We start from the raw sequence: 26,949 nt of genomic DNA, 5'->3' as shown, positions 1-26,949 counted from the left end.
TCGTACCCCTGCACATAGCCTCGGTGCTGGTGCCCCCTGTACACTGCCAAGTTATCGTTACTCGTTGTGTATTTATTATTACTTTTATTGTTATATATTTTACTTTTCTATTATTTCTCTATGTTCTTGCTCTCTGCGTTCTTGGTAATTTAAGTAAGCATTTCACTGTTAGTCTACACCGAAGCATGTGACAAATACAATTTGTTGTGATTTGATTTGTAAGTCATGAGGGCAACAATAATTTTTAGCTATGGGACATGATGAAATGTTGCAGGTTGGTAAGATATCCCAGAGGGCTGTGTGAAGCCTACAGGGGCAAGGCTTTGATATGGAGTCTTTACAGCTGGCTACCCCTCCCTGGAAGATCAACATGACCTGCTCCTCAGAGAAGGAATTAGTCTGTAAAGTAAAAACATGAAGGCCCATGCCCTTCTGACAACCCTCCCTCCCTGGCTGGCTGGATGGATCTACTGTGTGTCTATTACATTTCCATCGACTTGTTTGTGTTTTCCATTGGACTGTTCCCCAACATGTATTATAAACAAAATTATAGATTCAGATCAATCCATACAATTCTTTATTTTTGTCTTATTACAGTGAGAATTCAATATTCCAGGGGACACATTATAGGCCTGCTATGATTAAATAGCTCAGGCAAAAGGAAAACATTTTCCATGGATAAAATGCATGATTAGGTAACCTATTATTTTCGTTGAAAATCATGTAATTGTCTGATGGGTCGCGTCTTCGGTGTATTACGGTAAAATTTCAAATCAGTAGATTTGAAACACCCACAAACCTAAATTGTGCGCAACAGGATGCACAATCCACTGACCTTTAAAACTGTTTCCCCTTCTTGAACGTGGGTATTTAGGTTTGTCCAGATTGTTTTAAAATCAGTGATTGTGGTTTTGAAAAATAACCGCCCATCTGGTAGATTTGAGTGAGTTGTTGTGAGTGAATTACACAGACGTCTTGAGAGACCCGACCACATCCCGGCGTTCAGAAGAGTTGGTAACTCTAGGAAAGGACTGGTAGGGGTGACGAGTGGACGCGGGGCAGGCATGGGTTGCAGCCACAGCAAGGTGTGTGGCGGAATTTGCAAAAAAAAAATGTTTTTATTCATATTTGTTGTGAAATCATCTAGGAAGTCAATTAGCGAACCAAGTGATGTTTTGTTATTGTAGCTGCCATTGTCGCACCGATTCCTGGCACAGTACAGGCGTGTTGATAACTTATTTTTTAAATAGATAAAGAAAAACTGTTTGTTAGTGTAGCCTAATTTCCCACGTGCATTAATCTCGTAGATTTTACAACCGAGATTACACATTCATTAACATCAATGTTTTTGAAACGCGTGATTTAGGCTATCAGTCAATTTGTGCAAAGTGTTCTACGTTTTGAAACCGCTGAAAATAACTGAAGATATGGAGTCGATCCTCTGATACTGACTACCCCACGAGTTTGAAACCTACTTGTCAATTGTAGCGGTGCAGGGAACTCATCTGATGCGATTCTTCCCGAATTACTTATAAGAAGTTGCAGGTTGGCCAGACATTGACAGTCACTGATGATACAGTATCAATGATCAATGATCTCATCCTTCAGTGTCATTGTGTCATCATTACCAGTATATTGTATTCATTCATTGATTGACACCCTGGAGCCTTGCGTAGTCATTGAATTACATCTGTCAAAATGTCTACTTTCTGGTCGTATGAGTTGTTGGGTTTTTCTACATGGTTCAGATTGTATTTATTTATTTCACCTTTTTATTTAACCAGGTAGGCAAGTTGAGAACAAGTTCTCATTTACAATTGCGACCAGTTCGTGTTTTCTATGACAACAACCAATAACTACAAACTGCACTGTTTGATGGAAAGGAAGTGACTTGAGGATATGGCAACTGTGATATTTAATATGCGACTAAATGGCCTTTTTAGGCTACAGTTAATTAATGTGCTAGTACTGCCTCTGACATTTACAACCAGTGGCACAGGTTTATATTACATCCACAAATGATACCCCAGATTTGTTCCATCCAGAAATGATACCCCAGATTTGTTCCATCCAGAAATGATACCCCAGATTTGTTCCATCCAGAAATGATACCCCAGATTTGTACCACTTCCCGGTGGCATAGAGGAGGTAGACCTAGATAACTCGTTGAGTTGAAGGGGATATCATTTCAATGTGTCTGTTTGCCAGATGAGTGAGACCACTTACACAGTTTAAAAGCAGAGGGAATTATTTGATTGTTTAGCCAATATTCTATGTGAGTGGATTCCTTCATTTTATCAATGGTCCCTGGTGGTGCTTGATATAAACACCTAACTCTCCTTGAGATTGAAAATATTTTTCTCCTCCACAAAGTAAGCATGACCTTAGAGGTACTGCAAGCCACTGGCAAGCTGTATGGCAGATCACAAAACCATCTGTTTGGCTGGTTGACGTAAGCAACTGGAGAAGTGTGAAGTTCTGCTAGAGAGGGCCTGGAGAGAGAGACACACACACACACACACATCAATATGGCTCCATATGGACCATGATGAAAATGCCACATGAAGAGACTCAGCCAAGTGTTAATGAAATCTCAAGGAACATTTGTTTCTCTGCTAGACTCAACCACAGTCTAAATTAAATATCCCTTAAAACTAAGTCTGAATGTCCTGTGTTGTATTGAAGATGTGGTTTTAGTTTTCTGAATTTCCTTTTGAGTTTAGGGGCTGTTTTTTGTTCTAGTTCTATCAGCCTGGGGTACATGTCTGTCTCCTATGTGTGGTCCTTTGACAGGACATATCTGTATTCTACACTCTCCTTGGAAAGTTTCTTTCAACTCTTGTGAGAACATACCTGAACTAGATGTTTCTCACAGAACATTCAATCTTAACCTTGTACTATTGGGGCCAGGAAGAACTTGTTAAACATTAGGAGTCCTGTGTAGGCTACAGTTTGCCATGGGGCTAGGATGTTCCCTGTGAGTTTAGTCAGTGAAGACATGCCTCCACGTTGCAGTTTCTCCTATGTTTAAAAAGACTGTGGAGACTGGCTCTCTGTCCCAAATGGTACCCTATTCCCTCTGTAGTGCACTACTTTGGGCACTGGTCTATGGGCCTTGGTCAAAAGTAGTGCACTATATAGGGAATGGGGTGCCGTTTGGGATGTGCATACTGAGAAGGAAGTGAAGATGTGATTTATGGTCGTGTTAAAGAGAGCCTTTCCAGACCCTCTTCAACATTTGCTCCTGGACTTGTGTACTTAAGATCCTTTACTGGGACTTAAAGAAGGTAATCAAACAAACCTCAGGCTGTACTGGTCTCTACATAGTCTTCCAGGAGTCACTTGTCTTATTGGAATATTAGATATTATAGTATTTTATTGGGCTTGTGTCCCATATGACACACACTTCCTGTTGTTGTGAACTCCCTATGAGACCAGGGTCCATAGGGCTCTAGTAAAAAGTAGTGCACTATGTAGGGAATAGGGTGCCATAGGGCTCTGGTCAAAAGTAGTGCACTATGTAGGGAATAGGGTGCCATAGGGCTCTGGTCAAAAGTAGTGCACTATGTAGGGAATAGGGTGCCATTTGGGACACACTTACACTGTTTTCCAGGCACAAATAAAACAGGTACGCCATGTTTGGCGTGTTGGTATGTGTTTCTACAGCGTTAGTGGTGGTGGAATAACGTTGTGTTATACCAGGAGGTGGCCGGTCTCCATGGACCGCCATACTGTATTGTGGCAGGTAGCCTAGCGGTTAGAACGTTGGCCCAGTAACTGAAAAGTCACTGTTTTGAATGCCTGAGCTGTAAAAGTGAAAAATCTTTCTGTGCCTTTAACTCTAATTCGCTCCAGCGTACCTATCATACTACTATGACTGACCCTGTAAAACAACACATTTCACTGCACCTATCATACTACCATGACTGACCTGTACAACACCACATCATACTACTCTGACTGACCCTGTACAACAACACTTATCTGCTGTTTGTGACAATACAACTTTTTTTTTTTTTTACAGTCTACACAGACTTAATACTTTAGTCTACACATTGAGGACCGGACACAAGGACCGGATCTGGTTTAGGACCGGATTTAGTCTTGTCAGGAACCTTGGTATTGTTTGACAGTTTAGGAATAGTTTGGTATATAGAGTAGTGACCTATGCTAGAATTGTCCTACTTACAAAACCAGTTATGATTGACCTGGCTGTAACTCCTTATAATCTATGCTCACCTAGTATAGGTTATTCTACAACAACATAATGTTTATTTATTTTTTATTTATTTAACGAGGCAAGTCAGTTAAGAACAAATTCTTATTTTCAATGACGGCCTAGGAACAGTGGGCTAACTTCCTTGTTCAGGGGCAGAACGACAGATTTGTACCTTGTCAGCTCGGGGGTTTGAACTTGCAACCTTCCGGTTACTAGTCCAACGCTCTAACCACTAGGCTACCCTGCCGCCCCATCTAATGCAGAAATGTTTATTAAGGCTCCATAAGTACTGGTATGATCAGTTTGAAGTAAAGCAGTGTAACACATTGTACAAATAGTATGAACACTGTAGCATGGACATGTTTTATATAACTTTTGAACAAACAAATAATTAATTTAATTAGATTAATTTCCAGTCATGTGGGTACGAATCACTCCCAGTCAGAAAGCAATATGGGTCAAGCACCCATCAGAAGCTTTACATAAGCTCCTACCCTGCTTTAGTTTACAAAGTTATGGTTTCCCTGGTAACTTCAAAACATCTCATAGTGTTGAGGTATTCTCAGTACTTTGGTGTATCTGTGATATGTTGAGATATAGTCATAATGTATTCCTACATCAGACCCCACGCTTTTCAAAGTGAAATGGGGAGCGAACTGTCTTTAGGTATTTTGTGTACCATAATCCCCTCTAATTTACCCAGATATGGTTAAATAAGACCATGTTTAATATTGTGGGAACTAGACCCGTGTTGATCAATGACAACATTGTCTTTTCTGTATATTTTTAGAGGAAAAACAAAGCGAAGGAGGAGAAAACGGTGAAGGAAGTCAACAACCATCAAGATGGAGTGGGTGAGTGGTGTGGTTTCCTGTAGTGTTGTAGAAGGTCAACAACTATCAAGATGGAGGAGGTGAGTGGTGTGGTTTCCTGTAGTGTTGTAGGTCAACAACTATCAAGATGGAGGAGGTGAGTGGTGTGGTTTCCTGTAGTGTTGTAGGTCAACAACTATCAAGATGGAGTGGGTGAGTGGTGTGGTTTCCTGTAGTGTTGTAGAAGGTCAACAACCATCAAGATGGAGTGGGTGAGTGGTGTGGTTTCCTGTAGTGTTGTAGGTCAACAACTATCAAGATGGAGTGGGTGAGTGGTGTGGTTTCCTGTAGTGTTGTAGAAGGTCAACAACCATCAAGATGGAGTGGGTGAGTGGTGTGGTTTCCTGTAGTGTTGTAGGTCAACAACTATCAAGATGGAGGAGGTGAGTGGTGTGGTTTCCTATAGTGTTGTAGGTCAACAACTATCAAGATGGAGTGGGTGAGTGGTGTGGTTTCCTGTAGTGTTGTAGGTCAACAACCATCAAGATGGAGTGGGTGAGTGGTGTGGTTTCCTGTAGTGTTGTAGGTCAACAACCATCAAGATGGAGTGGGTGAGTGGTGTGGTTTCCTGTAGTGTTGTAGGTCAACAACCATCAAGCTGGAGGAGGTGAGTGGTGTGGTTTCCTGTAGTGTTGTAGAAGGTCAACAGCCATCAAGATGGAGTGGGTGAGTGGTGTGGTTTCCTGTAGTGTTGTAGGTCAACAACCATCAAGATGGAGTGGGTGAGTGGTGTGGTTTCCTGTAGTGTTGTAGGTCAACAACTATCAAGATGGAGTGGGTGAGTGGTGTGGTTTCCTGTAGTGTTGTAGGTCAACAACTATCAAGATGGAGTGGGTGAGTGGTGTGGTTTCCTGTAGTGTTGTAGGTCAACAACTATCAAGATGGAGTGGGTGAGTGGTGTGGTTTCCTGTAGTGTTGTAGGTCAACAACTATCAAGATGGAGTGGGTGAGTGGTGTGGTTTCCTGTAGTGTTGTAGGTCAACAACTATCAAGATGGAGTGGGTGAGTGGTGTGGTTTCCTGTAGTGTTGTAGGTCAACAACCATCAAGATGGAGTGGGTGAGTGGTGTGGTTTCCTGTAGTGTTGTAGGTCAACAACCATCAAGATGGAGTGGGTGAGTGGTGTGGTTTCCTGTAGTGTTGTAGGTCAACAACCATCAAGATGGAGTGGGTGAGTGGTGTGGTTTCCTGTAGTGTTGTAGGTCAACAACCATCAAGATGGAGTGGGTGAGTGGTGTGGTTTCCTGTAGTGTTGTAGGTCAACAACCATCAAGCTGGAGGAGGTGAGTGGTGTGGTTTCCTGTAGTGTTGTAGAAGGTCAACAGCCATCAAGATGGAGTGGGTGAGTGGTGTGGTTTCCTGTAGTGTTGTAGGTCAACAACTATCAAGATGGAGTGGGTGAGTGGTGTGGTTTCCTGTAGTGTTGTAGGTCAACAACTATCAAGATGGAGGGGGTGAGTGGTGTGGTTTCCTGTAGTGTTGTAGGTCAACAACTATCAAGATGGAGTGGGTGAGTGGTGTGGTTTCCTGTAGTGTTGTAGGTCAACAACTATCAAGATGGAGTGGGTGAGTGGTGTGGTTTCCTGTAGTGTTGTAGGTCAACAACTATCAAGATGGAGTGGGTGAGTGGTGTGGTTTCCTGTAGTGTTGTAGGTCAACAACTATCAAGATGGAGTGGGTGAGTGGTGTGGTTTCCTGTAGTGTTGTAGGTCAACAACCATCAAGCTGGAGGAGGTGAGTGGTGTGGTTTCCTGTAGTGTTGTAGGTCAACAACTATCAAGATGGAGTGGGTGAGTGGTGTGGTTTCCTGTAGTGTTGTAGAAGGTCAACAACTATCAAGATGGAGTGGGTGAGTGGTGTGGTTTCCTGTAGTGTTGTAGGTCAACAACTATCAAGATGGAGGTGAGTGGTGTGGTTTCCTGTAGTGTTGTAGGTCAACAACTATCAAGATGGAGTGGGTGAGTGGTGTGGTTTCCTGTAGTGTTGTAGGTCAACAACTATCAAGATGGAGTGGGTGAGTGGTGTGGTTTCCTGTAGTGTTGTAGGTCAACAACCATCAAGATGGAGTGGGTGAGTGGTGTGGTTTCCTGTAGTGTTGTAGGTCAACAACTATCAAGATGGAGTGGGTGAGTGGTGTGGTTTCCTGTAGTGTTGTAGGTCAACAACTATCAAGATGGAGTGGGTGAGTGGTGTGGTTTCCTGTAGTGTTGTAGGTCAACAACCATCAAGATGGAGTGGGTGAGTGGTGTGGTTTCCTGTAGTGTTGTAGGTCAACAACTATCAAGATGGAGTGGGTGAGTGGTGTGGTTTCCTGTAGTGTTGTAGGTCAACAACCATCAAGCTGGAGGAGGTGAGTGGTGTGGTTTCCTGTAGTGTTGTAGAAGGTCAACAGCCATCAAGATGGAGTGGGTGAGTGGTGTGGTTTCCTGTAGTGTTGTAGGTCAACAACCATCAAGATGGAGTGGGTGAGTGGTGTGGTTTCCTGTAGTGTTGTAGGTCAACAACCATCAAGCTGGAGGAGGTGAGTGGTGTGGTTTCCTGTAGTGTTGTAGAAGGTCAACAGCCATCAAGATGGAGTGGGTGAGTGGTGTGGTTTCCTGTAGTGTTGTAGGTCAACAACCATCAAGATGGAGTGGGTGAGTGGTGTGGTTTCCTGTAGTGTTGTAGGTCAACAACTATCAAGATGGAGTGGGTGAGTGGTGTGGTTTCCTGTAGTGTTGTAGGTCAACAACCATCAAGCTGGAGGAGGTGAGTGGTGTGGTTTCCTGTAGTGTTGTAGGTCAACAACCATCAAGCTGGAGGAGGTGAGTGGTGTGGTTTCCTGTAGTGTTGTAGGTCAACAGCCATCAAGATGGAGTGGGTGAGTGGTGTGGTTTCCTGTAGTGTTGTAGAAGGTCAACAGCCATCAAGATGGAGTGGGTGAGTGGTGTGGTTTCCTGTAGTGTTGTAAACTGACACTGACTCCTCTCCTACTGCTTGTCAGGTTTTCTTTATTACATCTGAGCGTTTTACACATCAATCTGCTTCTTGATGCATTATAAAATCTAGGCGCCCATACTGACGTGTCCTCTCTTTATTATTGGGCCCACTAATAACCAGTATATAATAACGGTCCTCCTGTATAGCTCCGTTGGCATTGGTATGGTGCTTGCAACTCCAGGATTGTGGGTTGGATTCATATTTGGGGACTCTGTTTTGTTAAATTCAGTCTGGTATGAGAAAGGTATTCACAGTCTGCGGAAAGCTGAGTATCTTGGCTATTGAGCTGTGCCTTAAAATCATTGGTGTGATTTGCTAATATATATGAGCATACAAATGAGTAACGGCAGGCTGAGCCAAGGACCTCATTTCAAGATGGCTGCTGCCTACATTCCGATTAGCATTGTGAAGCATAAACTAAATAAACACGGAACACGTCGATACACACCGAAAGCGGTGACTCCGCAGATCATGACGATGTGTTATTCATCTGCCTGTGACCTACCGTTATTGATCACCAGCCCGAGGGTCAAAATGTTTATTTCACACAACGTTTTCACCAAACATCTTACAATGTACGCTTCGATTAGGTCTGTGTTTGAGCTATAGTCATATGTAGGGGTATGAAGTTAATCCTTAGGTTGGTAGGAGCAAATCTAGTCTATTGCTAATGTTATTTGATGATGTATGACTTAGTGGCCACGGCGAACGTCCACCCACGGCGAACGTCCACCCAGTGTCTATCTTTGCGCATCAAAAATATGACGTTGCCTGCTCTTTACATCCCGTAGGCATCCATTACACACGGGATTGGCTACTATGGCGCCTTGACAATCTTGTAGCCACTGAGATAAGCTTTTCGGGGATATGCTGTTGACCTGGGTCGAATAAAGCAAGCTTGTAACTTTTTTATGCGTAATGCGAACTATTGTTACCTGGCTCAGACACGAGACGCACCAATCACGCTCCACTACATTGTAAACATTTCATCGCTTTAACATAAAATATTGCTTCTCGGGGGGGGGGGGGGTAAGAACTAAGAATACTGAAAAGGAAGCTAAAAAGAACCACTATGAGTAAGTATACCGACATAGAAGCTTTGAATAAAATTCTGGACGGACTCGGATCAGGGGAGCGATCTGGACAACAAGGATTTCGACTCGGCCGACAAAAAGATTGCTTCTAGAAGGATTGGATCCACGTTTAGATCCGTAAGTAAATTATGTTCATGACTTTATAAAGCTTATATACTCAATGTATTTGTTTTTTATAAGTTGTCTGCTTTTTTGGTCTTAGGATTTAGTTTACATAGGCCTATGTAACAAGTCATTTCAATGTTCTATAATTCCAAAGTAGTTATTGTCGATGTTTCATATTAGTTTGCTGTTCAAAGTTTCATCCTTGTAACTTTGGAGGCCACTAAACTCTCATGGCCATTGTTTATTTGTGGTTCTCACCTCTTGCTTTGTCTCCAAAGTGTTACTGTTTGCAGTGAGTGTGTGCTTCACACCTAATGTGAGTCACTGTACAAATTGAGTTTTTACTTTACAATAATGTTGTTTTTGTAAATGTAGTCAACTGTAATTCAGTTTGTCTTACAACAATATATCCCTTTTTTTTTATTCATCACAGGAGGATGCAGAGGATTTTGATGATGCTGTTAGGGGGCCACACCTCCCCAGCAAGCACCCCCGCAAACCCCCCCCATCTTCTGTCAGAAATGCCAGTTCACTTTTTGTTCCCTGACAGAGAGGGACTGCTTCAAAGACTATCACAACATGCACAAGCTACGGTGAAAGTGACATCTAATCATCTACACCTGGGATGTAAAAACAAACACGAATGCCATTTGGAAGTTCAGCTTATTTATGTTTTTGCAAAAAAAAAATTGTGAAGGACACGTGTGTGTGTGTGTGTGTGTGTGACCAAGTTTGTTTGATAAAACCTATTTTTACATTTGGTTTATCTGTTGCTTTTTATATTGTTGTGAACAGTTCATTTGTATGTGGGACCAATACATTAGATATGCCTAGGCTAAATGTCCAGGCACTTTGGAGAGTGCCCCTGAAACCACCACAATGTTTGAGTGACGTTGGTGTTGTAGAAATGTAGTTTTTATAGTGAACAATAGTAGTTAGTTACTAATCCAGTGTGCAAAAACAGTGCAGTTACCAAATTCGGACACTTTCGGACAGTTTGGAGAGGTTGAAAGGACACTTTTTTTTTTTTTTTTTTTTTTTTTTTTTACCTTTATTTAACCAGGCAAGTCAGTTAAGAACACATTCTTATTTTCAATGACGGCCTGGGAACAGTGGGTTAACTGCCTGTTCAGGGGCAGAACGACAGATTTGTACCTTGTCAGCTCGGGGGTTTGAACTCGCAACCTTCCGGTTACTAGTCCAACGCTCTAACCACTAGGCTGTACCCTGGACACCCCATAACACCACCACAATGTTTGAGTGAGGTTCATATGGTAGAAACATTTTATACTGAACACATAGCATTTAGGAATTGCAAATATGTAATAGCACTGGAATGATCTAATTTGGAGAGGTTTAGGGACACTTGGAAACGTCCCGTGACCACAACTGACACCACTTACTAGAACATCTGCCCATTTTGAGTTGTCAGGTCTATAAATTCCATTTTTATTTTTATGATATTGTTCACATGTTGTGGAAGCCATCTGATGTATTTCCTGCTCTGGGCATCAATAATTCACTTATAGCTTGTCAATGAAAGATGACTTTCAAAATAAATAAAAATTAAAACACCGGTTATTTTTTGTGTGCTTGATCTTGTGTATTCCGAACTATGTAACCCCCCCATCTTCTGATTGAGGAAATAATCTCCCAGATGTCGTCTTTCCAAATATACCAAGTTTTGGCATGTCAGAATCATGTAATTACACATGAATAGCAGTTATTTGTGGCTTTGTCTATTTAGGCGGAAATCTAAATTTTGCCGTTGCATTTGAAAGGTTAACTGATACACACTTTGCAATGATCCCGGTGGTTGAAATGATGTCCCTACACCCAGAAACTGTTTGGAATTACTCATTAAATTGACATCACAATGACCTAATTTCAACCAGTCAGTTTTGGATACTGAGATGGCCTTGTAAACACTGTGTCAACACTGTGCTGTCTGCATTAGAATACTCAACAGGTACTGTCTTGTGTACTCTGTTGTACTCAAAGTGTTCTCTGTTGCCATGTAATTATGGGTCTCAAGATCATGCCTTCAACAACTGCCTACGTGAACAAGACTGTGTTAGCCTAGCCTGCTGAGCTAAAACCTAGGCATTAGCTAGTGGCCCTAGCACAAGTCTCCAGGTGAATCATCATTCGGAACGTGGTTCACCAAACTAGAGCATTACATGACTTCCTCAGAAGTTGGACCGCCCCCCCCCCCACCCCTACCCTCCCTACACATATCAGAGTAGCTAGGAGTATTTATAGGTGACAGATTGTATATTCTACTGGTGTTGTACTGAGTCTAGTCAGACCAGTAAATGTTACAGCCAGGTCTGGTTTGGTTCAAACCCTCTGCCCACTCACTGTGTGGAACATACTGTACAAGATAAATCTATTATGTAGACATGTAGGATAAGAAATCATGTCCGCTCTATTCACAACATTTCTATCTGAGCATTCCAGGAGGAAGTTCTGCCTTGATAACCACAGCACTTGGTCATATTCAGCTACATTGTAATGTAGCAGATGTAGGATTTTGCCATGAAAAAAACAAGCATTTCTTATTGGACATGTCCAGGTAGTCCCTCCCATGTTTCTGTTTTCTTCTGTTACCTACTGAATTACAACCCTGGTATCCCCTCCTCCAGGTAAAGTCCCTCTGGAGGAGCTGAACGTGGGTCTAGAAACGGAGAAGCAGCTGGGTCAGTATGAGTGGCAGCTGAAGATCCTACGGGAGGTGCTGTCTGCCTCCGGGACCCAGGAGAGGGAGGAGCTACTAAAAGACCCAACCCAAGGAGAGCTCTGTGCCCTGGTCCACAACATCATTGAGAAGGTAGCTAACCCTATAGACTGCTCTGTTTCCTGGTCCACAACATCACTGAGAAGGTAGCTAACCCTATAGACTGCTCTGTGCCCTGGTCCACAACATCACTGAGAAGGTAGCTAACCCCATAGACTGCTCTGTGCCCTGGTCCACAACATCATTGAGAAGGTAGCTAACCCTATAGACTGCTCTGTGCCCTGGTCCACAACATCACTGAGAAGGTAGCTAACCCCATAGACTGCTCTGTGCCCTGGTCTACAACATCATTGAGAAGGTAGCTAACCCTATAGACTGCTCTGTGCCCTGGTCCACAACATCACTGAGAAGGTAGCTAACCCTATAGACTGCTCTGTTTCCTGGTCCACATCATCATTGAGAAGGTAACGTGCCTTCGGAAAGTATTCAGACCCCTTGACTTTTCACATTTTGTTACATTACAGCATTATTCTACACACACTACTCAATAATGAGAGCGAAAACGGTACCTTAATCTGATACCTTATTTACAAAAGTATTCAGACCCTTGCTATGAGACACGAACTTGAGGTAATGTGCATCCTGTTTCCATTGCTCATCCTTGAGCTGTTTCTAAAACTTGATTGGAGAACACCTGTGGTAAATTCAATTGATTGGACATGATTTGGAAAGGTCCCACAGATGACAGTGCATGTCAGAGAAAAAAACCAAGCCATGAGGTCGAAGGTCCGTAGAGCTCCGAGAAAGGATTGTCGAGGCACAGATCTGGGGAAGGGTACCAAAACATTTCTACAGCGTTGAACACCGTGGCCTCTCATTCTTAAATGGAAGAAGTTTGGAACCACCAAGACTCTTCCTAGAGCTGACCGCCCGGCAAAACTGAGCAATCGGGGGAGTGCCTTGGTCAGGGAGGTGACCATGGTCATTCTGACAGAGCTCTACAGTTCCTCTGTGGAGATGGGAGAACCTTCCAGAAGGACAACCATCTCAGCAGCTCTCCACCAATCAGGCCTTTCTGGTAGTGGCCAGACGGAAGTCATTCTTCAGTAACAGGCACGTGATATCTCACTTGGAGTTGTCCAAAAGGCACCTAAAGACTCTCGGACCATGAGAAACAAGATTCTCTGTTCTGCTGTGGGGCTGTTTTTCAGCGGCGAGTAGCTTCGGGACAAGTCTCAATGTCCTTCAGTGGCCCGGACTTGAACCCGATTGAACAACTCTGGAGAGACCTGAAAATAGCTGTGAAGCAACGCTCCCCATCCAACCTGACAGAGCTTGAGAGGATCTACAGAGGAGAATGGGAGAAACTACCCAAATACAGGTGTTCCAACTCAAGCTTGTAGCGTCATACCCAAAAAGACTCCCGGCTGTAGTCACTGCCAAAGATGCTTCAACAAAGTGCTGAGTAAAGGGTCTGAATACTTCAGAAATTCAGTATTTCGGTTTTTATGTGTAATACATTTCTAAAAACCTTTTTTTTTTTTTTTTCGTTGTAATTATGGCGTATTGTGTGTCAATTGATGAGACGGGGGGGAAAAAACTATTTAACCAATTTTAGAGTAAGGCTGTTACCTAACAAAATCTGAATCCTTTCTGAAGGCACTGTAGGTGATCCAGGGAATTGAGCTCATAACATTAGCAGATGCTTTTAGCAGATGATTTTAGCAGATGCTCTTATCCAGAGCGACATACAGGAGCATTTAGGGTTAAGTGCCTTGCTCAAGGGAAGATTGGCAGATTTTTCACCTAGTCAGCTTGGGGATTCGAACCAGCAGTTACTGGCCCAACGGTCAGAAAATGCTGCCCTCGTCAATCGGCTGCCTAATCCTGCCTAATGAGCGGACCGGCCGTGCTTCTCCGTGATGCTGTGGTTCAGAGCACACTTAATGTAGTAGTGGATTTATGGTCTCTAAAAAGTGGTTTAAAGAGTTACCTGTCCATCCTGGTTGCCCATCCTATCTATCTATTTGGTTATAACAGACATGCATCATCTGTGGTCTAAGGCTCACCCCATTGTCATGATCAGAGGTTTCACGTTTGTATCTATACATTTTTGACAAGATGATCATGGTGAAAAAGAAAATACTTCTGCGTTTCCTGCCAATAGGATCACGATAAGTCCTGGTGAAGTTGGGTAGCTGATATTCAGATCTTCAATAGGATCACGATAAGTCCTGATGAAGTTGGGTAGCTGATATTCAGATCTTCAATAGGATCACGATAAGTCCTGATGAAGTTGGGTATCTGATATTCAGATCTTCAATAGGATCACGATAAGTCCTGATGAAGTTGGGTAGCTGATATTCAGAGCTTCAATAGTCTCACGATAAGTCCTGATGAAGTTGGGTATCTGATATTGAGCTTCAATAGGCTCACGATAAGTCCTGATGAAGTTGGGTATCTGATATTCAGAGCTTCAATAGGATCACGATAAGTCCTGATGAAGTTGGGTAGCTGATGTTCAGAGCTTCAATAGGCTCACGATAAGTCCTGATGAAGTTGGGTATCTGATATTCAGAGCTTCAATAGGCTCACGATAAGTCCTGATGAAGTTGGGTAGCTGATATTCAGAGCTTCAATAGGCTCACGATAAGTCCTGATGAAGTTGGGTAGCTGATATTCTGAGCTTAAATAGGCTCACGATAAGTCCTGATAAAGTTGGGTATCTGATATTCAGAGCTTAATTAGCCAAATTGATAAGTCACTGGAATCAGGACTAATAAAGCCAATGCATCGGCTTGTTTTACAAACGGTGGGCCTACCACATGGATGGGCCTACCACATGGATGGGCCTACCACATGGATGGGCCTACCACATGGATGGGTCTACCGCATGGATGGGCCTACCGCATGGATGGGCCTACCGCATGGATGGGTCTACCACATGGATGGGCCTACCACATGGATGGGCCTACCACATGGATGGGCCTACCACATGGATGGGCCTACCACATGGATGGGCCTACCACATGGGTGGGCCTACCACATGGGTGGGTGTTTATAAAATGTAGTTTCGGGCAACACTGTAGGCTACACCTTGGTAAGCTACCACATGGATGGGTGTTTATAAAATGTAGTTTCGGGCAACACTGTAGGCTACACCTTGGTAAGCTACCACATGGGTGGGCCTACCACATGGATGGGTGTTTAAAATGTAGTTTCAGGCAACACTGTAGGCTACACCTTGGTAAGCACGGACCGAAGCTAATGCCTTTCAATCTCTTCAACATCCAGAAAAGACACATTTTCAACATCCTGGAAACAGAATGTTGAAAACATCCTGGAAAATAATTCACCTTTCATTCAGAACCTATCTTCAACGTCTGGAAAATGTTTTTCATCTGTCTTTTCAACGTCATTTTGCTTACTGCGACTATTCTAGTTTTGTGGCAGAACGGCAAGGACCACCGGCCCTGCTGAGAAGGTAGGTAGTAACTGCTAGCACCCTTCCCTAACCCCTAGCCCTAACCCCTAACCCCTATCCCTAACCCTCAGCTCATTAGTGTTTCCCAAGCCTCTTCTCCAGCTGGAGTTTTACCTCCAGCCCTTCATATACCCTTTACCTTATACCTATACCCTGTACCATTTTACATTCACCATATACCGTATACTCAGCAAAAATAAATGTCCTCTCACTGTCAACTAAGTTTGTTTACAGCAAACTTAATGTGTAAATGTTTGTGTTTGTACATAACAAGATTCAACAACTGAGACATAAACTGAACAAGTTCCACAGACATGTGACTAACAGAAATTGAACAATGTGTCCCTGAACAAAGGGGGGGGTCAAAATCAAAAGTAACAGTCAGTATCTGGTGTGGCCACCAGCTGCATTAAGTACTGCAGTGCATCTCTTCCTCATGGACTGCAAATGAGGGCGGAGGATGTCTTCCCTGTAACGCACAGCATTGAGATTGCCTGCAATGACAACAAGCTCAGTCCGATGATGCTGTGACACACCGCCCCAGAGCATGACGGACCCTCCACCTCTAAATCGATCCTGCTCCAGAGTACAGGCCTCTGTGTAATACTCATTCCTTCGACGATAATCTCAAATCCGACCATCACCCCTGGTGAGACAAAATCGCGACTCATCAGTGAAGAGCACTTTTTGCCAGTCCTTTCTGGTCCAGCGATGGTGGGTTTGTGCTCATAGGCGACGTTGTTGCCGGTGATGTCTGGTGAGGACCTGCCTTACAACAGGCCTACAAGCCCTCAGTCCAGCCTCTCTCAGCCTATTGTGGACAGTCTGAGCACTGATGGAGGGATTGTGCATTCCTGGTGTAACTCAGGTGTGATGTTCGGATGTACCGATCCTGTGCAGGTGTTACACGTGGTCTGCCACGGCGAGGATGATCAGCTGTCCGTCTTGTCTCCCTTTAGCGCTGTCTTAGGCATCTAATAGCATGGACATTGCAATTTATTGCAGTCATCATGCCTCCTTACAGCATGCCTACAGCATCTTTCTTATGGTGTTTTTCAGAGTCAGTAGAAAGGCCTCTTTCGTGTCCTAAGTTTTCATAACTGTGACCTTAATTGCCTACCGTCTGTAAGCTGTTAGTGTCTTAACGACTGTTCCACAGGTGCATGTTCATTCATTGCTTATGGTTCATTGAACAAGCATGGGAAACAGTGTTTAAACCCTTTACAATGAAGATCTGTGAAGTTATTTGGATTTTTACGAATTACCTTTGAAAGACAGGGTCCTGAAAAGGGACGTTTTCTTTTTTTGCTGAGTTTATATACTTGTACCATTTTTAGACTGAACAAAAATATAAACGCAACATGCAACAATTTCTAAGATTTTACTGAGTTGCAGTTCATATAAGGAAATCAGTCAATTTTAAATGAATTGATTCGGCCCTAACACATGGATTTCATATAACTGGAATACAGATATGCATCTGTCACAGATACCTTTAAAAAAAATGAAGGGGCGTGGATCAGAACCAGATGTGACCACCATTTGTCTCATGCAGCGCGACGTCTCCTTCGCATACAGTTGATCAGGCTGTTGATTGTGGCCTGTGGAATGTTGTCCTACACATCTTCAAGGGCTGTGAGAAGTTGCTGGGAATTGGAGGGAACTGGAAGACGCGGTCGTACACATCGATCCAGAGCATCCCAAACATGCTCTATGGGTGACATGTCTGAGTATACAGGCCATGGAACAACTGGGACATTTTCAGCTTCCAGGAATTGTATTATCATGCTGAAACATGAGGTGAAGGCAGCAGATGAATGGCATGACAATGGTCCTCAGAATCTCGTCACAGTATCTCTGTGCATTTAAATGGCCAACAATAAAATTGTGTTCGTTGTCCGTAGTTTATGCCTGCCCATACCATAACCCCACCACCACTGCGGGACACTGTTCACAATGTTCACATCAGCAAACCACTCGCCCACACGATGCCAAACACATGGTCTGCAGTTGTGAGGCGGGCTAGACGTACTACAAAATTCTCTAAAACAATGTTGGAGGCGGCTTATGGTAGAGAAATTAACATTAAGTTCTCTGGCAACAGCTCTGGTGGACGTTCCTGTAATCAGCATGCCAATTGCGTGCTCCCGCAAAACATGAGACATCTGTGGCATTGTGTTGTGACAAAACTGCACATTTTAGTGGCCTTTTTATTGTCCCCGGCACAAGGTGCACCTGTGTAATAATCATGCTGTTTTTAATCAGCTTCTTGATATGCCACACCTGTCAGGTGGATGGATTATCTTGGCAAAGGATAAATGCTCACTAACTGGGATGTAAACAAATGTGTGCAAAATTTGAGAGAAGCTTTTTGTACATATGGAAAATGTCTGGGATCTTTTATTTCAGCTCATGAAACATGGGACCAACACTTGACATGTTGCGTTTTTGATATTTTTGTTCAGTGTACATTCACCATGTACCCTTTCCACGCTACTTTGCTGAGCAGAGAGCCTAGCCAACTGTACTGGGCTGGCCTGTTTTATACAGTATATTCTCTAGTTGCCGGAACCGGGTTGGAGAGGACAATGTGAAAATAAAATATCCATGCCAACAAAGTACAGTTGGAACAATAGTATGAAAAGGCCATTAGTAGTAAATAGTGTGAACCACATGTCCACATATACCTTAGTAGTGGCTATCATTATTATTATTATTATTATTATTATTATTATTATTACTAAGCAGATCAGAAAAAGTATTTCTGCTCTTCCTGCAGGATTGCATTGTGATTTTGCATTTTAATTCGTTTCTTTTTGAATTGAGGTCTCATAGTGGTTGTGTCCAAAATGGCACCCTATTCCCTATGTAGTCTCTATGAGCACTGGTAAAAGTAGTGCACTACATAAGGAATAGGGTGCCATTTGGGACACTACCTATGTTTCCAGGATGTGCAGCTTCAAGTCGGCGCAAGCTGAAGGCAGAATAACCAGAGCAGCACAGTAACATGATGTCAAGTCATATATATTTTACAGTTGTCGGAGATAATAAACACATGATTTTCCATTACACAATCTTTGCCTATTTGGTGTGTGTGTGTGTGTATTGTGACTACAGCGGGTGCGATCGCCTGCAAAGTTCTCTGGCTATGGATTTGTAAACCTCCTGTCAACAGAGCAAGAGGGTGCCGTTGCGGCCACAACATCTCATAGGGCTCTGCTCAAAAGTAGCGCTCTAAGTAGGGAATAGGGTTCAGTTTGGGATGCAGCCTAGACCTGTTTGGCTGCTTTGGGATCACAATACCTTTCCAGAAGGGGGGGGGGGGGGGGGCAGTGATTTGTGCCAACATAGTTGACAAAGTAAGAATGAGAAGTCTTGGAAGGTTTATGGTGTATTGAGTGATTGGTTGGTAGCAGCCAGTTGGATTGTTAAATGTTGTCTGTCCTCATATTGGCATGGTCTGGTTGAGCAGTGAGTTATGGCTGGCTCATCTGGTATTATACACCTGGCACAACAGTGAGTTATGGCTGGCTCATCTGGTATTATACACCTGGCACAACAGTGAGTTATGGCTGGCTCATCTGGTATTATACACCTGGCACAACAGTGAGTTATGGCTGGCTCATATGATATTATACACCTGGCACAACAGTGAGTTATGGCTGGCTCATCTGGTATTATACACCTGGCACAACAGTGAGTTATGGCTGGCTCATCTGGTATTATGCACCTGGCACAACAGTGAGTTATGGCTGGCTCATCTGGTATTATACACCTGGCACAACAGTGAGTTATGGCTGGCTCATCTGGTATTATACACCTGGCACAACATTGAGTTATGGCTGGCTCATCTGGTATTATACACCTGGCACAACAGTGAGTTATGGCTGGCTCATCTGGTATTATACACCTGGCACAACAGTGAGTTATGGCTGGCTCATATGATATTATACACCTGGCACAACAGTGAGTTATGGCTGGCTCATCTGGTATTATACACCTGGCTCAACAGTGAGTTATGGCTGGCTCATCTGGTATTATACACCTGGCACAACAGTGAGTTATGGCTGGCTCATCTGGTATTATACACCTGGCACAACAGTGAGTTATGTCTGGCTCATCTGGTATTATACACCTGGCACAACAGTGAGTTATGGCTGGCTCATCTGGTATTAAACACCTGGCACAACAGTGAGTTATGGCTGGCTCATCTGGTATTATACACCTGGCTCAACAGTGAGTTATGGCTGGCTCATCTGGTATTATACACCTGGCACAACAGTGAGTTATGGCTGGCTCATCTGGTATTATACACCTGGCTCAACAGTGAGTTATGGCTGGCTCATCTGGTATTATACACCTGGCACAACAGTGAGTTATGGCTGGCTCATCTGGTATTATACACCTGGCACAACAGTGAGTTATGGCTGGCTCATCTGGTATTATACACCTGGCACAACAGTGAGTTATGGCTGGCTCATCTGGTATTATACACCTGGCACAACAGTGAGTTATGGCTGGCTCATCTGGTATTATACACCTGGCACAACAGTGAGTTATGGCTGGCTCATCTGGTATTATACACCTGGCACAACATTGAGTTATGGCTGGCTCATCTGGTATTATACACCTGGCACAACAGTGAGTTATGGCTGGCTCATCTGGTATTATACACCTGGCACAACATTGAGTTATGGCTGACTCATCTGGTATTATACACCTGGCACAACAGTGAGTTATGGCTGGCTCATCTGGTATTATACACCTGGCACAACAGTGAGTTATGGCTGGCTCATCTGGTATTATGCACCTGGCACAACAGTGAGTTATGGCTGGCTCATCTGGTATTATACACCTGGCACAACAGTGAGTTATGGCTGGCTCATCTGGTATTATACACCTGGCACAACATTGAGTTATGGCTGGCTCATCTGGTATTATACACCTGGCACAACATTGAGTTATGGCTGGCTCATCTGGTATTATACACCTGGCACAACATTGAGTTATGGCTGGCTCATCTGGTATTATACACCTGGCACAACAGTGAGTTATGGCTGGCTCATCTGGTATTATACACCTGGCACAACAGTGAGTTATGGCTGGCTCATCTGGTATTATACACCTGGCACAACATTGAGTTATGGCTGGCTCATCTGGTATTATACACTTGTTTATATAACAAAGATCTCACTGTTTATATTTGATATTCACTTTGTCTAGTTCCTATGACAAGTGTGGCTGTACATGGCTTCAACCCTGTCCTTGTGGTGTTGATCATCTCCAGGTGGAAACAGAGACAGCTGCTGACCTGACTGTTCTCTACGTGGAGAAGAGCCAGAGGATCGCAGAGCAGCACGAGAGACAGCTGGAAGGCAAGACTACAGCATGTGAAATAACTTCTGTACATCTAATTACCATATTGATTATTTTGTTTTGGAACTGCATTTTGTTTTCTATTTGTTCTAGAATGAGTAGTCATTGATGTTATTCTGTTGGTTCTAGAATGAGTAGTCATTGATGTTATTCTATTTGTTCTAGAATGAGTAGTCATTGATGTTATTCTATTTGTTCTAGAATGAGTAGTCATTGATGTTATTCTATTTGTTCTAGAATGAGTAGTCATTGATGTTATTCTATTTGTTCTAGAATGAGTAGTCATTGATGTTATTCTATTTGTTCTAGAATGAGTAGTCATTGATGTTATTCTATTTGTTCTAGAATGAGTAGTCATTGATGTTATTCTATTTGTTCTAGAATGAGTAGTCATTGATGTTATTCTATTTGTTCTAGAATGAGTAGTCATTGATGTTATTCTATTTGTTCTAGAATGAGTAGTCATTGATGTTATTCTATTTGTTCTAGAATGAGTAGTCATTGATGTTATTCTGTTGGTTCTAGAATGAGTGATCATTGATGTTATTCCGGCCCGTGTAATTACATAATAAATCCCTATTATCCCCTACAGAATGGCAGATGATACAGAGTGACGAGACAAAACTACTAACAGAGACCCACCAGGCAGCTGAGAGAACGTTGAAGGTGTGTGTTTAGTTGTCTCTTTTTAACTTGATCAGTTTGTATCACCTGTTTTGATGTACTGTGGTCTATACAGTACCCCTTACCTTCTAACTGTGTACTAGGACGTACAGAACTGACCAGTAGGTTTTCTTTTAAAGGAGGAGGTAGAGGAGCTGACTACAGAGCTACACGTGTACAATCAGTTAAAGAAGAGAGTTGACCAGTCTACCTTCAAGAAGGACCTGCAGCGGAACATTCAGGTGTGTGTGCGCGTGTGTGTGTGTGCGCGTGTGTGTGCGCGCGTGTGTGTGCGCGTGTGTGCGCACGTGTGTGCGCGCACACAGTGTGTTTGTTTCTGCGTGGCGTGTGCATGATCCTGTAACCAGTTAGTTGGACTGTTGCTTTAGACATCTGGTCTCCAGGTTTCATTAGTATGCTGTTAATGTTATACTCTTCCTCTCCTCCTTCTCTCTTGCTCCTTCTTTCTCGCTCCTTCTCTCTCGCTCCTTCTTTCTCCTTCTCTCTCGCTCCTTCTCTCTCGCTCCTTCTTTCTCCTTCTCTCTCGCTCCTTCTCTCTCCTTCTCTCTCGCTCCTTCTCTCTCCTTCTCTCTCGCTCCCTCTTTCCCCTCCCTCTCTCTCGCTCCCTCTTTCCCCTCCCTCTCTCTCGCTCCCTCTTTTCCCCTCCCTCTCTCTCGCTCCCTCTTTTCCCCTCCCTCTCTCTCGCTCCCTCTTTTCCCCTCCCTCTCTCTCGCTCCCTCTTTTCCCCTCCCTCTCTCTCGCTCCCTCTTTTCCCCTCCCTCTCTCTCGCTCCCTCTTTTCCCCTCCCTCTCTCTCGCTCCCTCTTTCCCCTCCCTCTCTCTCGCTCCCTCTTTTCCCCTCCCTCTCTCTCGCTCCCTCTTTTCCCCTCCCTCTCTCTCGCTCCCTCTTTTCCCCTCCCTCTCTCTCGCTCCCTCTTTTCCCCTCCCTCTCTCTCGCTCCCTCTTTTCCCCTCCCTCTCTCTCGCTCCCTCTTTTCCCCTCCCTCTCTCTCGCTCCCTCTTTACCCCTCCCTCTCTCTCGCTCCCTCTTTACCCCTCCCTCTCTCTCGCTCCCTCTTTACCCCTCCCTTTCTTTCTCTAGGCCCACGGCAGTCCTGGGCCATTCTGGGAGCGGGAGCAGGAGAGTCTGCTGTTTGTCATTGAGATGAAGAGTGAACGTATTCAGGCGCAGGGGAACAAACTGCTACAGATGCAGGTTCTGGTAGGGAACTGGGACATGGACTGGCCGACAGACTAGTCCAGGCACCTGACTCTTTGAGATTTCTGCTATAGTCTAATTCAAGTCATTCTTTATTTAAACTGCATAATCGCAGTCTCAATACACTTTACGAAAGGAAATCAAACAGAAACAAGAAATCTGAGGTGCTCTGCGTTGTCAAAAAATACTCTGGGTTATAGTTTCACAAAGTCTGTGAATGTCAATATGTTGTCTTCACCATCCTGATTGCTGATTGGGTCCTTTTTTTTCTTTTTTTTCTACCCTGACAGGTGGAGAAGAATCTGTCTCTAGAAGACCAGGTCATAAATGTTCTACAGAACAATGAGGACCTGAGGGTTCGTATCGACAACCATCAAAGCCTTCTACAGTAAGACCATATCATATCCACACCGTCTCTGTCTCTCTGTTTGGAACAGTCAGTTACCCTGGAGTTAATGTTGTTACCAGGAAGTCACATTGTAGAAGAATACATGGCAACAAGGCTGTAAATAGATTAACAAAGTTAACAAGTTCTGTTCAAGCAAACTCAAATGTAGGAAACGGCTATGGTATTTACATAAGATGTGAATGTGGCGCCACCTGGTGGAGAAAGTGGAAAGGATATTTCATAGTGGAAGCAAGTTCTGGCAGTTTACAGTACTTGAGAGTGTAAAAGTAAAATTTCACCATCCAAACTTGTGTAGTTGATATAGATGAGTTTTTGGTGCTACTTCTACTTATGACAATGCATGTAGGATTTTGGTGAAGAATAGTCATTTGAGGTCAGCAAAAGATTGATTATAAAGTACTTTGCTTCAGATTTTGTTTTATCAATGTCTTTCTGTCCTAAACTATCAATGTTGATAAATATGTTCTCCTAATATATATCTCCTTCCCTGTGCTCCTGTCTGTAGGCAGCTCTCCAAGGAGCACCATGACCTCCAAGGGGCGTTAGACAGGCAGACAGGTCTCTGTCAGAGGCTCACCCAGGAGAAAGAGCAACTCATGTTTAAACTGAAGCACAGAGACTCCTGTCCTACCTTCCCATCCTTCCCCATAGTGTCTGAGATCTCCCCCCAGCTGATCCGAACAGGACAGTCAGGGTTACCTCCATCTTAATCCTGTCTAGGGTTGTAAACATGGAGCCTGACTCTGGAAAATTTCCCCAAATTCTGAAAGTTTTTTTTTTTTTTCAGAATTCCCTGCTTGGAGGATTCTAAGAATCATGAAGGAATACGTAATGAATGATTCCTCCAACCTGAAATCTTTCCAAGTGGGATTTCTGAAAAAGCAGGGGCCGTTGGGAATGTTTCGGGACTTTTTTGCAACCCTAATCCTACTTTGACAACCAAAGTCCAGGTACCTTTACAAAGGGCTATAGTCACATGTTTGATGGAACCTGATGCCAAATAATGTTTTTAGTCCAGTTGTGTACCTGCTGTGCCTTACAATACATCATGTTTTCTATAGCAGTATGGTGCTCATACAAAAATAATGTTTTTTTTGGGGTGGGGGGGGGGGTGGGCAGTGGGTAGTGGGTATAGCCATGCGCTGTTGGACTTAACTGACTCCTGCTGTACAACTGAGATTATTTTTCGACTGACATTCTCATAGTTGTGTTACTGTTCAACTGAGAATATTCTAGGTGAATGTGACCGTGTTCACTTTGATGGTTTGACTTGCGGTTGTAGACAGAGATGTACAAACTTAGTAGCTACATTTATTTTTATATATATATATCTAGCTACCTGCCGAGACACTATGACGTCTATCAAAATGCAGTGTCAAGGTTTTACGTCACTCGGTATGGAATAGACGTTACAGAATATAATGCAATTTAAACAGTTACTTTAGACAACTGCCTTTGTATTGGGAGATGTTTATACTCTTGTTTTATAGAATATGGAAAATAGATTGCTATGTTGGCAGTTGGATTTTGTTCTTTTTTTTTTCAGATGAGGACAATGCATATTTTTGTGACTTTAAGTAACAAAGAAACAGAAGCAATTCTGTGTTTCAATTTTTTTTTTTTTTCTTCTGATGCACTAGCACTTTTAATCAGTATTTTACTAGTACTAAATGTGAGAGGTAGTTGATGTCATTTTTTTTGTTATTCTTGCGTTTACATTTAGTTGGTTTTACATTTTTTATTTGAATCATTTAGCTAACGCTCCTCTCTTCGAAGGTAGCGGATAGATCTAGAAGGAGAGAGGAAGTCACAATAAACAGTTGCATCTGAACCACTGGACTGCAAGTGTTTGTGTCAGTGTCTCCACTAGGGGGCAGATTATGTGAAATGTGTCAGTGTCTCCACTAGGGGGCAGGTTATGTGAAATGTGTCAGTGTCTCCACTAGGAGGCAGGTTATGTGAAATGTAAATTGTGTTAATTAATTTGTTTAACTAGGCAAGTCGGTTAAGAACAAGTTCTTATTTACAATGACGGCCTACACCGGCCAAACCCGGATTACTCTGGGACAATTATCCTATGGGACTCCCAATCATGGCCGGTTGTGATACAGCCTGGTTTCGAACCAGGGTGTCTGTAGTGACACCTGTAACACAGAGGCAGTGCCTTCGACCGCTGCGCCACACGAGAGTAATAAGCTAGTGTTCATTGTTTTTAACTTTTATATTCCATCTGACAAACAGGGAAGTCATATTCTCTAGCTGTATTATTTAGTGTGTATTCTCTTCCTATTTCTACCATTAAATGCTTTTAGTGACAAGTAGCACGTGGTTGTTTTTCCATACTGTGTGTAATTCACTGTGATAAACGCTAGGGGGCAGAACAGGACAGTTGGATGGAAGGAGTTAATGAGTATTTCTTTGGCTGTGTCCTTTTCTGTTTTATCTTCTCTACTGTCGTCTTTTTTGATTTCTCCGGTATGTTTTCACTGAAAGAAAAAGGCCGTCATAATGAAATAATGAACATTATGTATTCGTCTAATCGATGTGAATGTGCAGCAAAGATGCTGACAATGTTTTTTTTTGTGTGTGTTATGGTATACTTTATAATGTAGAAAAAGGTTTATAAGTAGTTTAGAAACTGTTAATAAACTATTAATTAGTTCATAACCTATACACTAATTTACCCTGCAGTCCACTCCCACTGTGTGTTATAATGAGGTGATTTGAAAAGGTGTTAGACATGACTAACAACAACCACTAAGGTGAAGCTGATTGACACATTCATTGGTGGCTTTTGCACCCTGGGGCTTGATTTCCCCCATCCCTTCCTGGTGCTTTGCTCGGGGCAGATGGGGAGCAGAGGAGGTGAAAGTGGGACCCCTCTCACCCCTACCTCTGTCTTGTTGCGGCCGGCAGCGGAACCGTTTGCTCAGCGGATGTAAAAAAGAATCACTATGTCAATGGATGTTTGACAAGCCAGGACAATACCTGGTGGGGCTCCACGCTAACTGCAGGTCAAACCCCTGGCTGTGGTGTCACCCAGTTCCCAGGGCATTTCACAGGACTGGAGGAACTGGGGAGGAACCGCCTTTCCGTGTTTACATCCCCAATGACACAGACTGCAGCATCATGTTACAACTTCCAGTCACAACGAGGAGCATGTCAACCCCACCTGCACACACACACACACACACATGCAGCCTGGTTAGCATGACAACTAACCCTAGACCGGAGGCTGCTGAACCTGTGGAGGCTGCTGAACCTGTGGAGGCTGCTGAACCTGTGGAGGCTGCTGAACCTGTGGAGGCTGCTGAACCTGTGGAGGCTGCTGAACCTGTGGAGGCTGCTGACCCTGTGGAGGCTGCTGACCCTGTGGAGGCTGCTGCTGACCCTGTGGAGGCTGCTGCTGACCCTGTGGAGGCTGCTGCTGACCCTGTGGAGGCTGCTGCTGACCCTGTGGAGGCTGCTGCTGACCCTGTGGAGGCTGCTGCTGACCCTGTGGAGGAGGCTGCTGAACCTGTGGAGGCTGCTGAACCTGTGGAGGCTGCTGAACCTGTGGAGGCTGCTGAACCTGTGGAGGCTGCTGAACCTGTGGAGGCTGCTGACCCTGTGGAGGCTGCTGACCCTGTGGAGGCTGCTGACCCTGTGGAGGCTGCTGCTGACCCTGTGGAGGCTGCTGCTGACCCTGTGGAGGCTGCTGCTGACCCTGTGGAGGCTGCTGCTGACCCTGTGGAGGCTGCTGCTGACCCTGTGGAGGCTGCTGCTGACCCTGTGGAGGCTGCTGCTGACCCTGTG

The 26,949-nt window shown here is 43.8% G+C and overlaps 1 protein-coding gene across 5 annotated transcripts; it reads left to right on the top strand.

Annotated features, from left to right (window-relative positions):
• Positions 1–640: 640 nt before the first annotated feature.
• On the top strand, positions 641–24,985 carry LOC110489219 (coiled-coil domain-containing protein 69). Of its 5 annotated transcripts, none has more exons than XM_090198830.1 (11): positions 641–1,085; positions 5,010–5,048; positions 5,335–5,359; positions 11,914–12,098; positions 15,448–15,489; positions 20,777–20,864; positions 21,458–21,531; positions 21,669–21,770; positions 22,629–22,748; positions 23,036–23,133; positions 23,660–24,985. In XM_090198830.1, the coding sequence occupies exons 1-11, from the start codon at positions 1,065–1,067 to the stop codon at positions 23,862–23,864; spliced, it is 999 nt and encodes a 332-aa protein (XP_090054956.1). In that variant the 5' UTR covers positions 641–1,064; the 3' UTR covers positions 23,865–24,985. The 5 variants fall into 5 exon arrangements, with proteins under 5 accessions (XP_090054956.1, XP_090054954.1, XP_090054955.1 ...); XM_090198828.1 differs by lacking the exon at positions 5,335–5,359 and adding an exon at positions 6,069–6,093 and having other exon boundaries at positions 643–1,085; XM_090198829.1 differs by lacking the exon at positions 5,335–5,359 and having other exon boundaries at positions 643–1,085; positions 5,010–5,073.
• Positions 24,986–26,949: the final 1,964 nt, after the last annotated feature.

The sequence above is a fragment of the Oncorhynchus mykiss genome, chromosome 14 (genome assembly GCF_057628025.1).
Source record: "Oncorhynchus mykiss isolate SJ-2025 chromosome 14, ASM5762802v1, whole genome shotgun sequence".
Lineage (NCBI taxonomy): Eukaryota > Metazoa > Chordata > Actinopteri > Salmoniformes > Salmonidae > Oncorhynchus > Oncorhynchus mykiss.
Note: the sequence above shows the minus strand (reverse complement) of the source record. Positions and strands in the feature narration are given on the sequence as shown.

Excerpts from the sequence above, each read along its gene's own strand:
- LOC110489219 (XM_090198830.1), top strand. The coding sequence starts at position 1,065 with ATGGGTTGCAGCCACAGCAAG. Across the intron at positions 12,099-15,447 it reads TCCACAACATCATTGAGAAG|TTTTGTGGCAGAACGGCAAG; the intron begins GTAGCTAACCCT and ends CGACTATTCTAG. Across the intron at positions 23,134-23,659 it reads AACCATCAAAGCCTTCTACA|GCAGCTCTCCAAGGAGCACC; the intron begins GTAAGACCATAT and ends TCCTGTCTGTAG.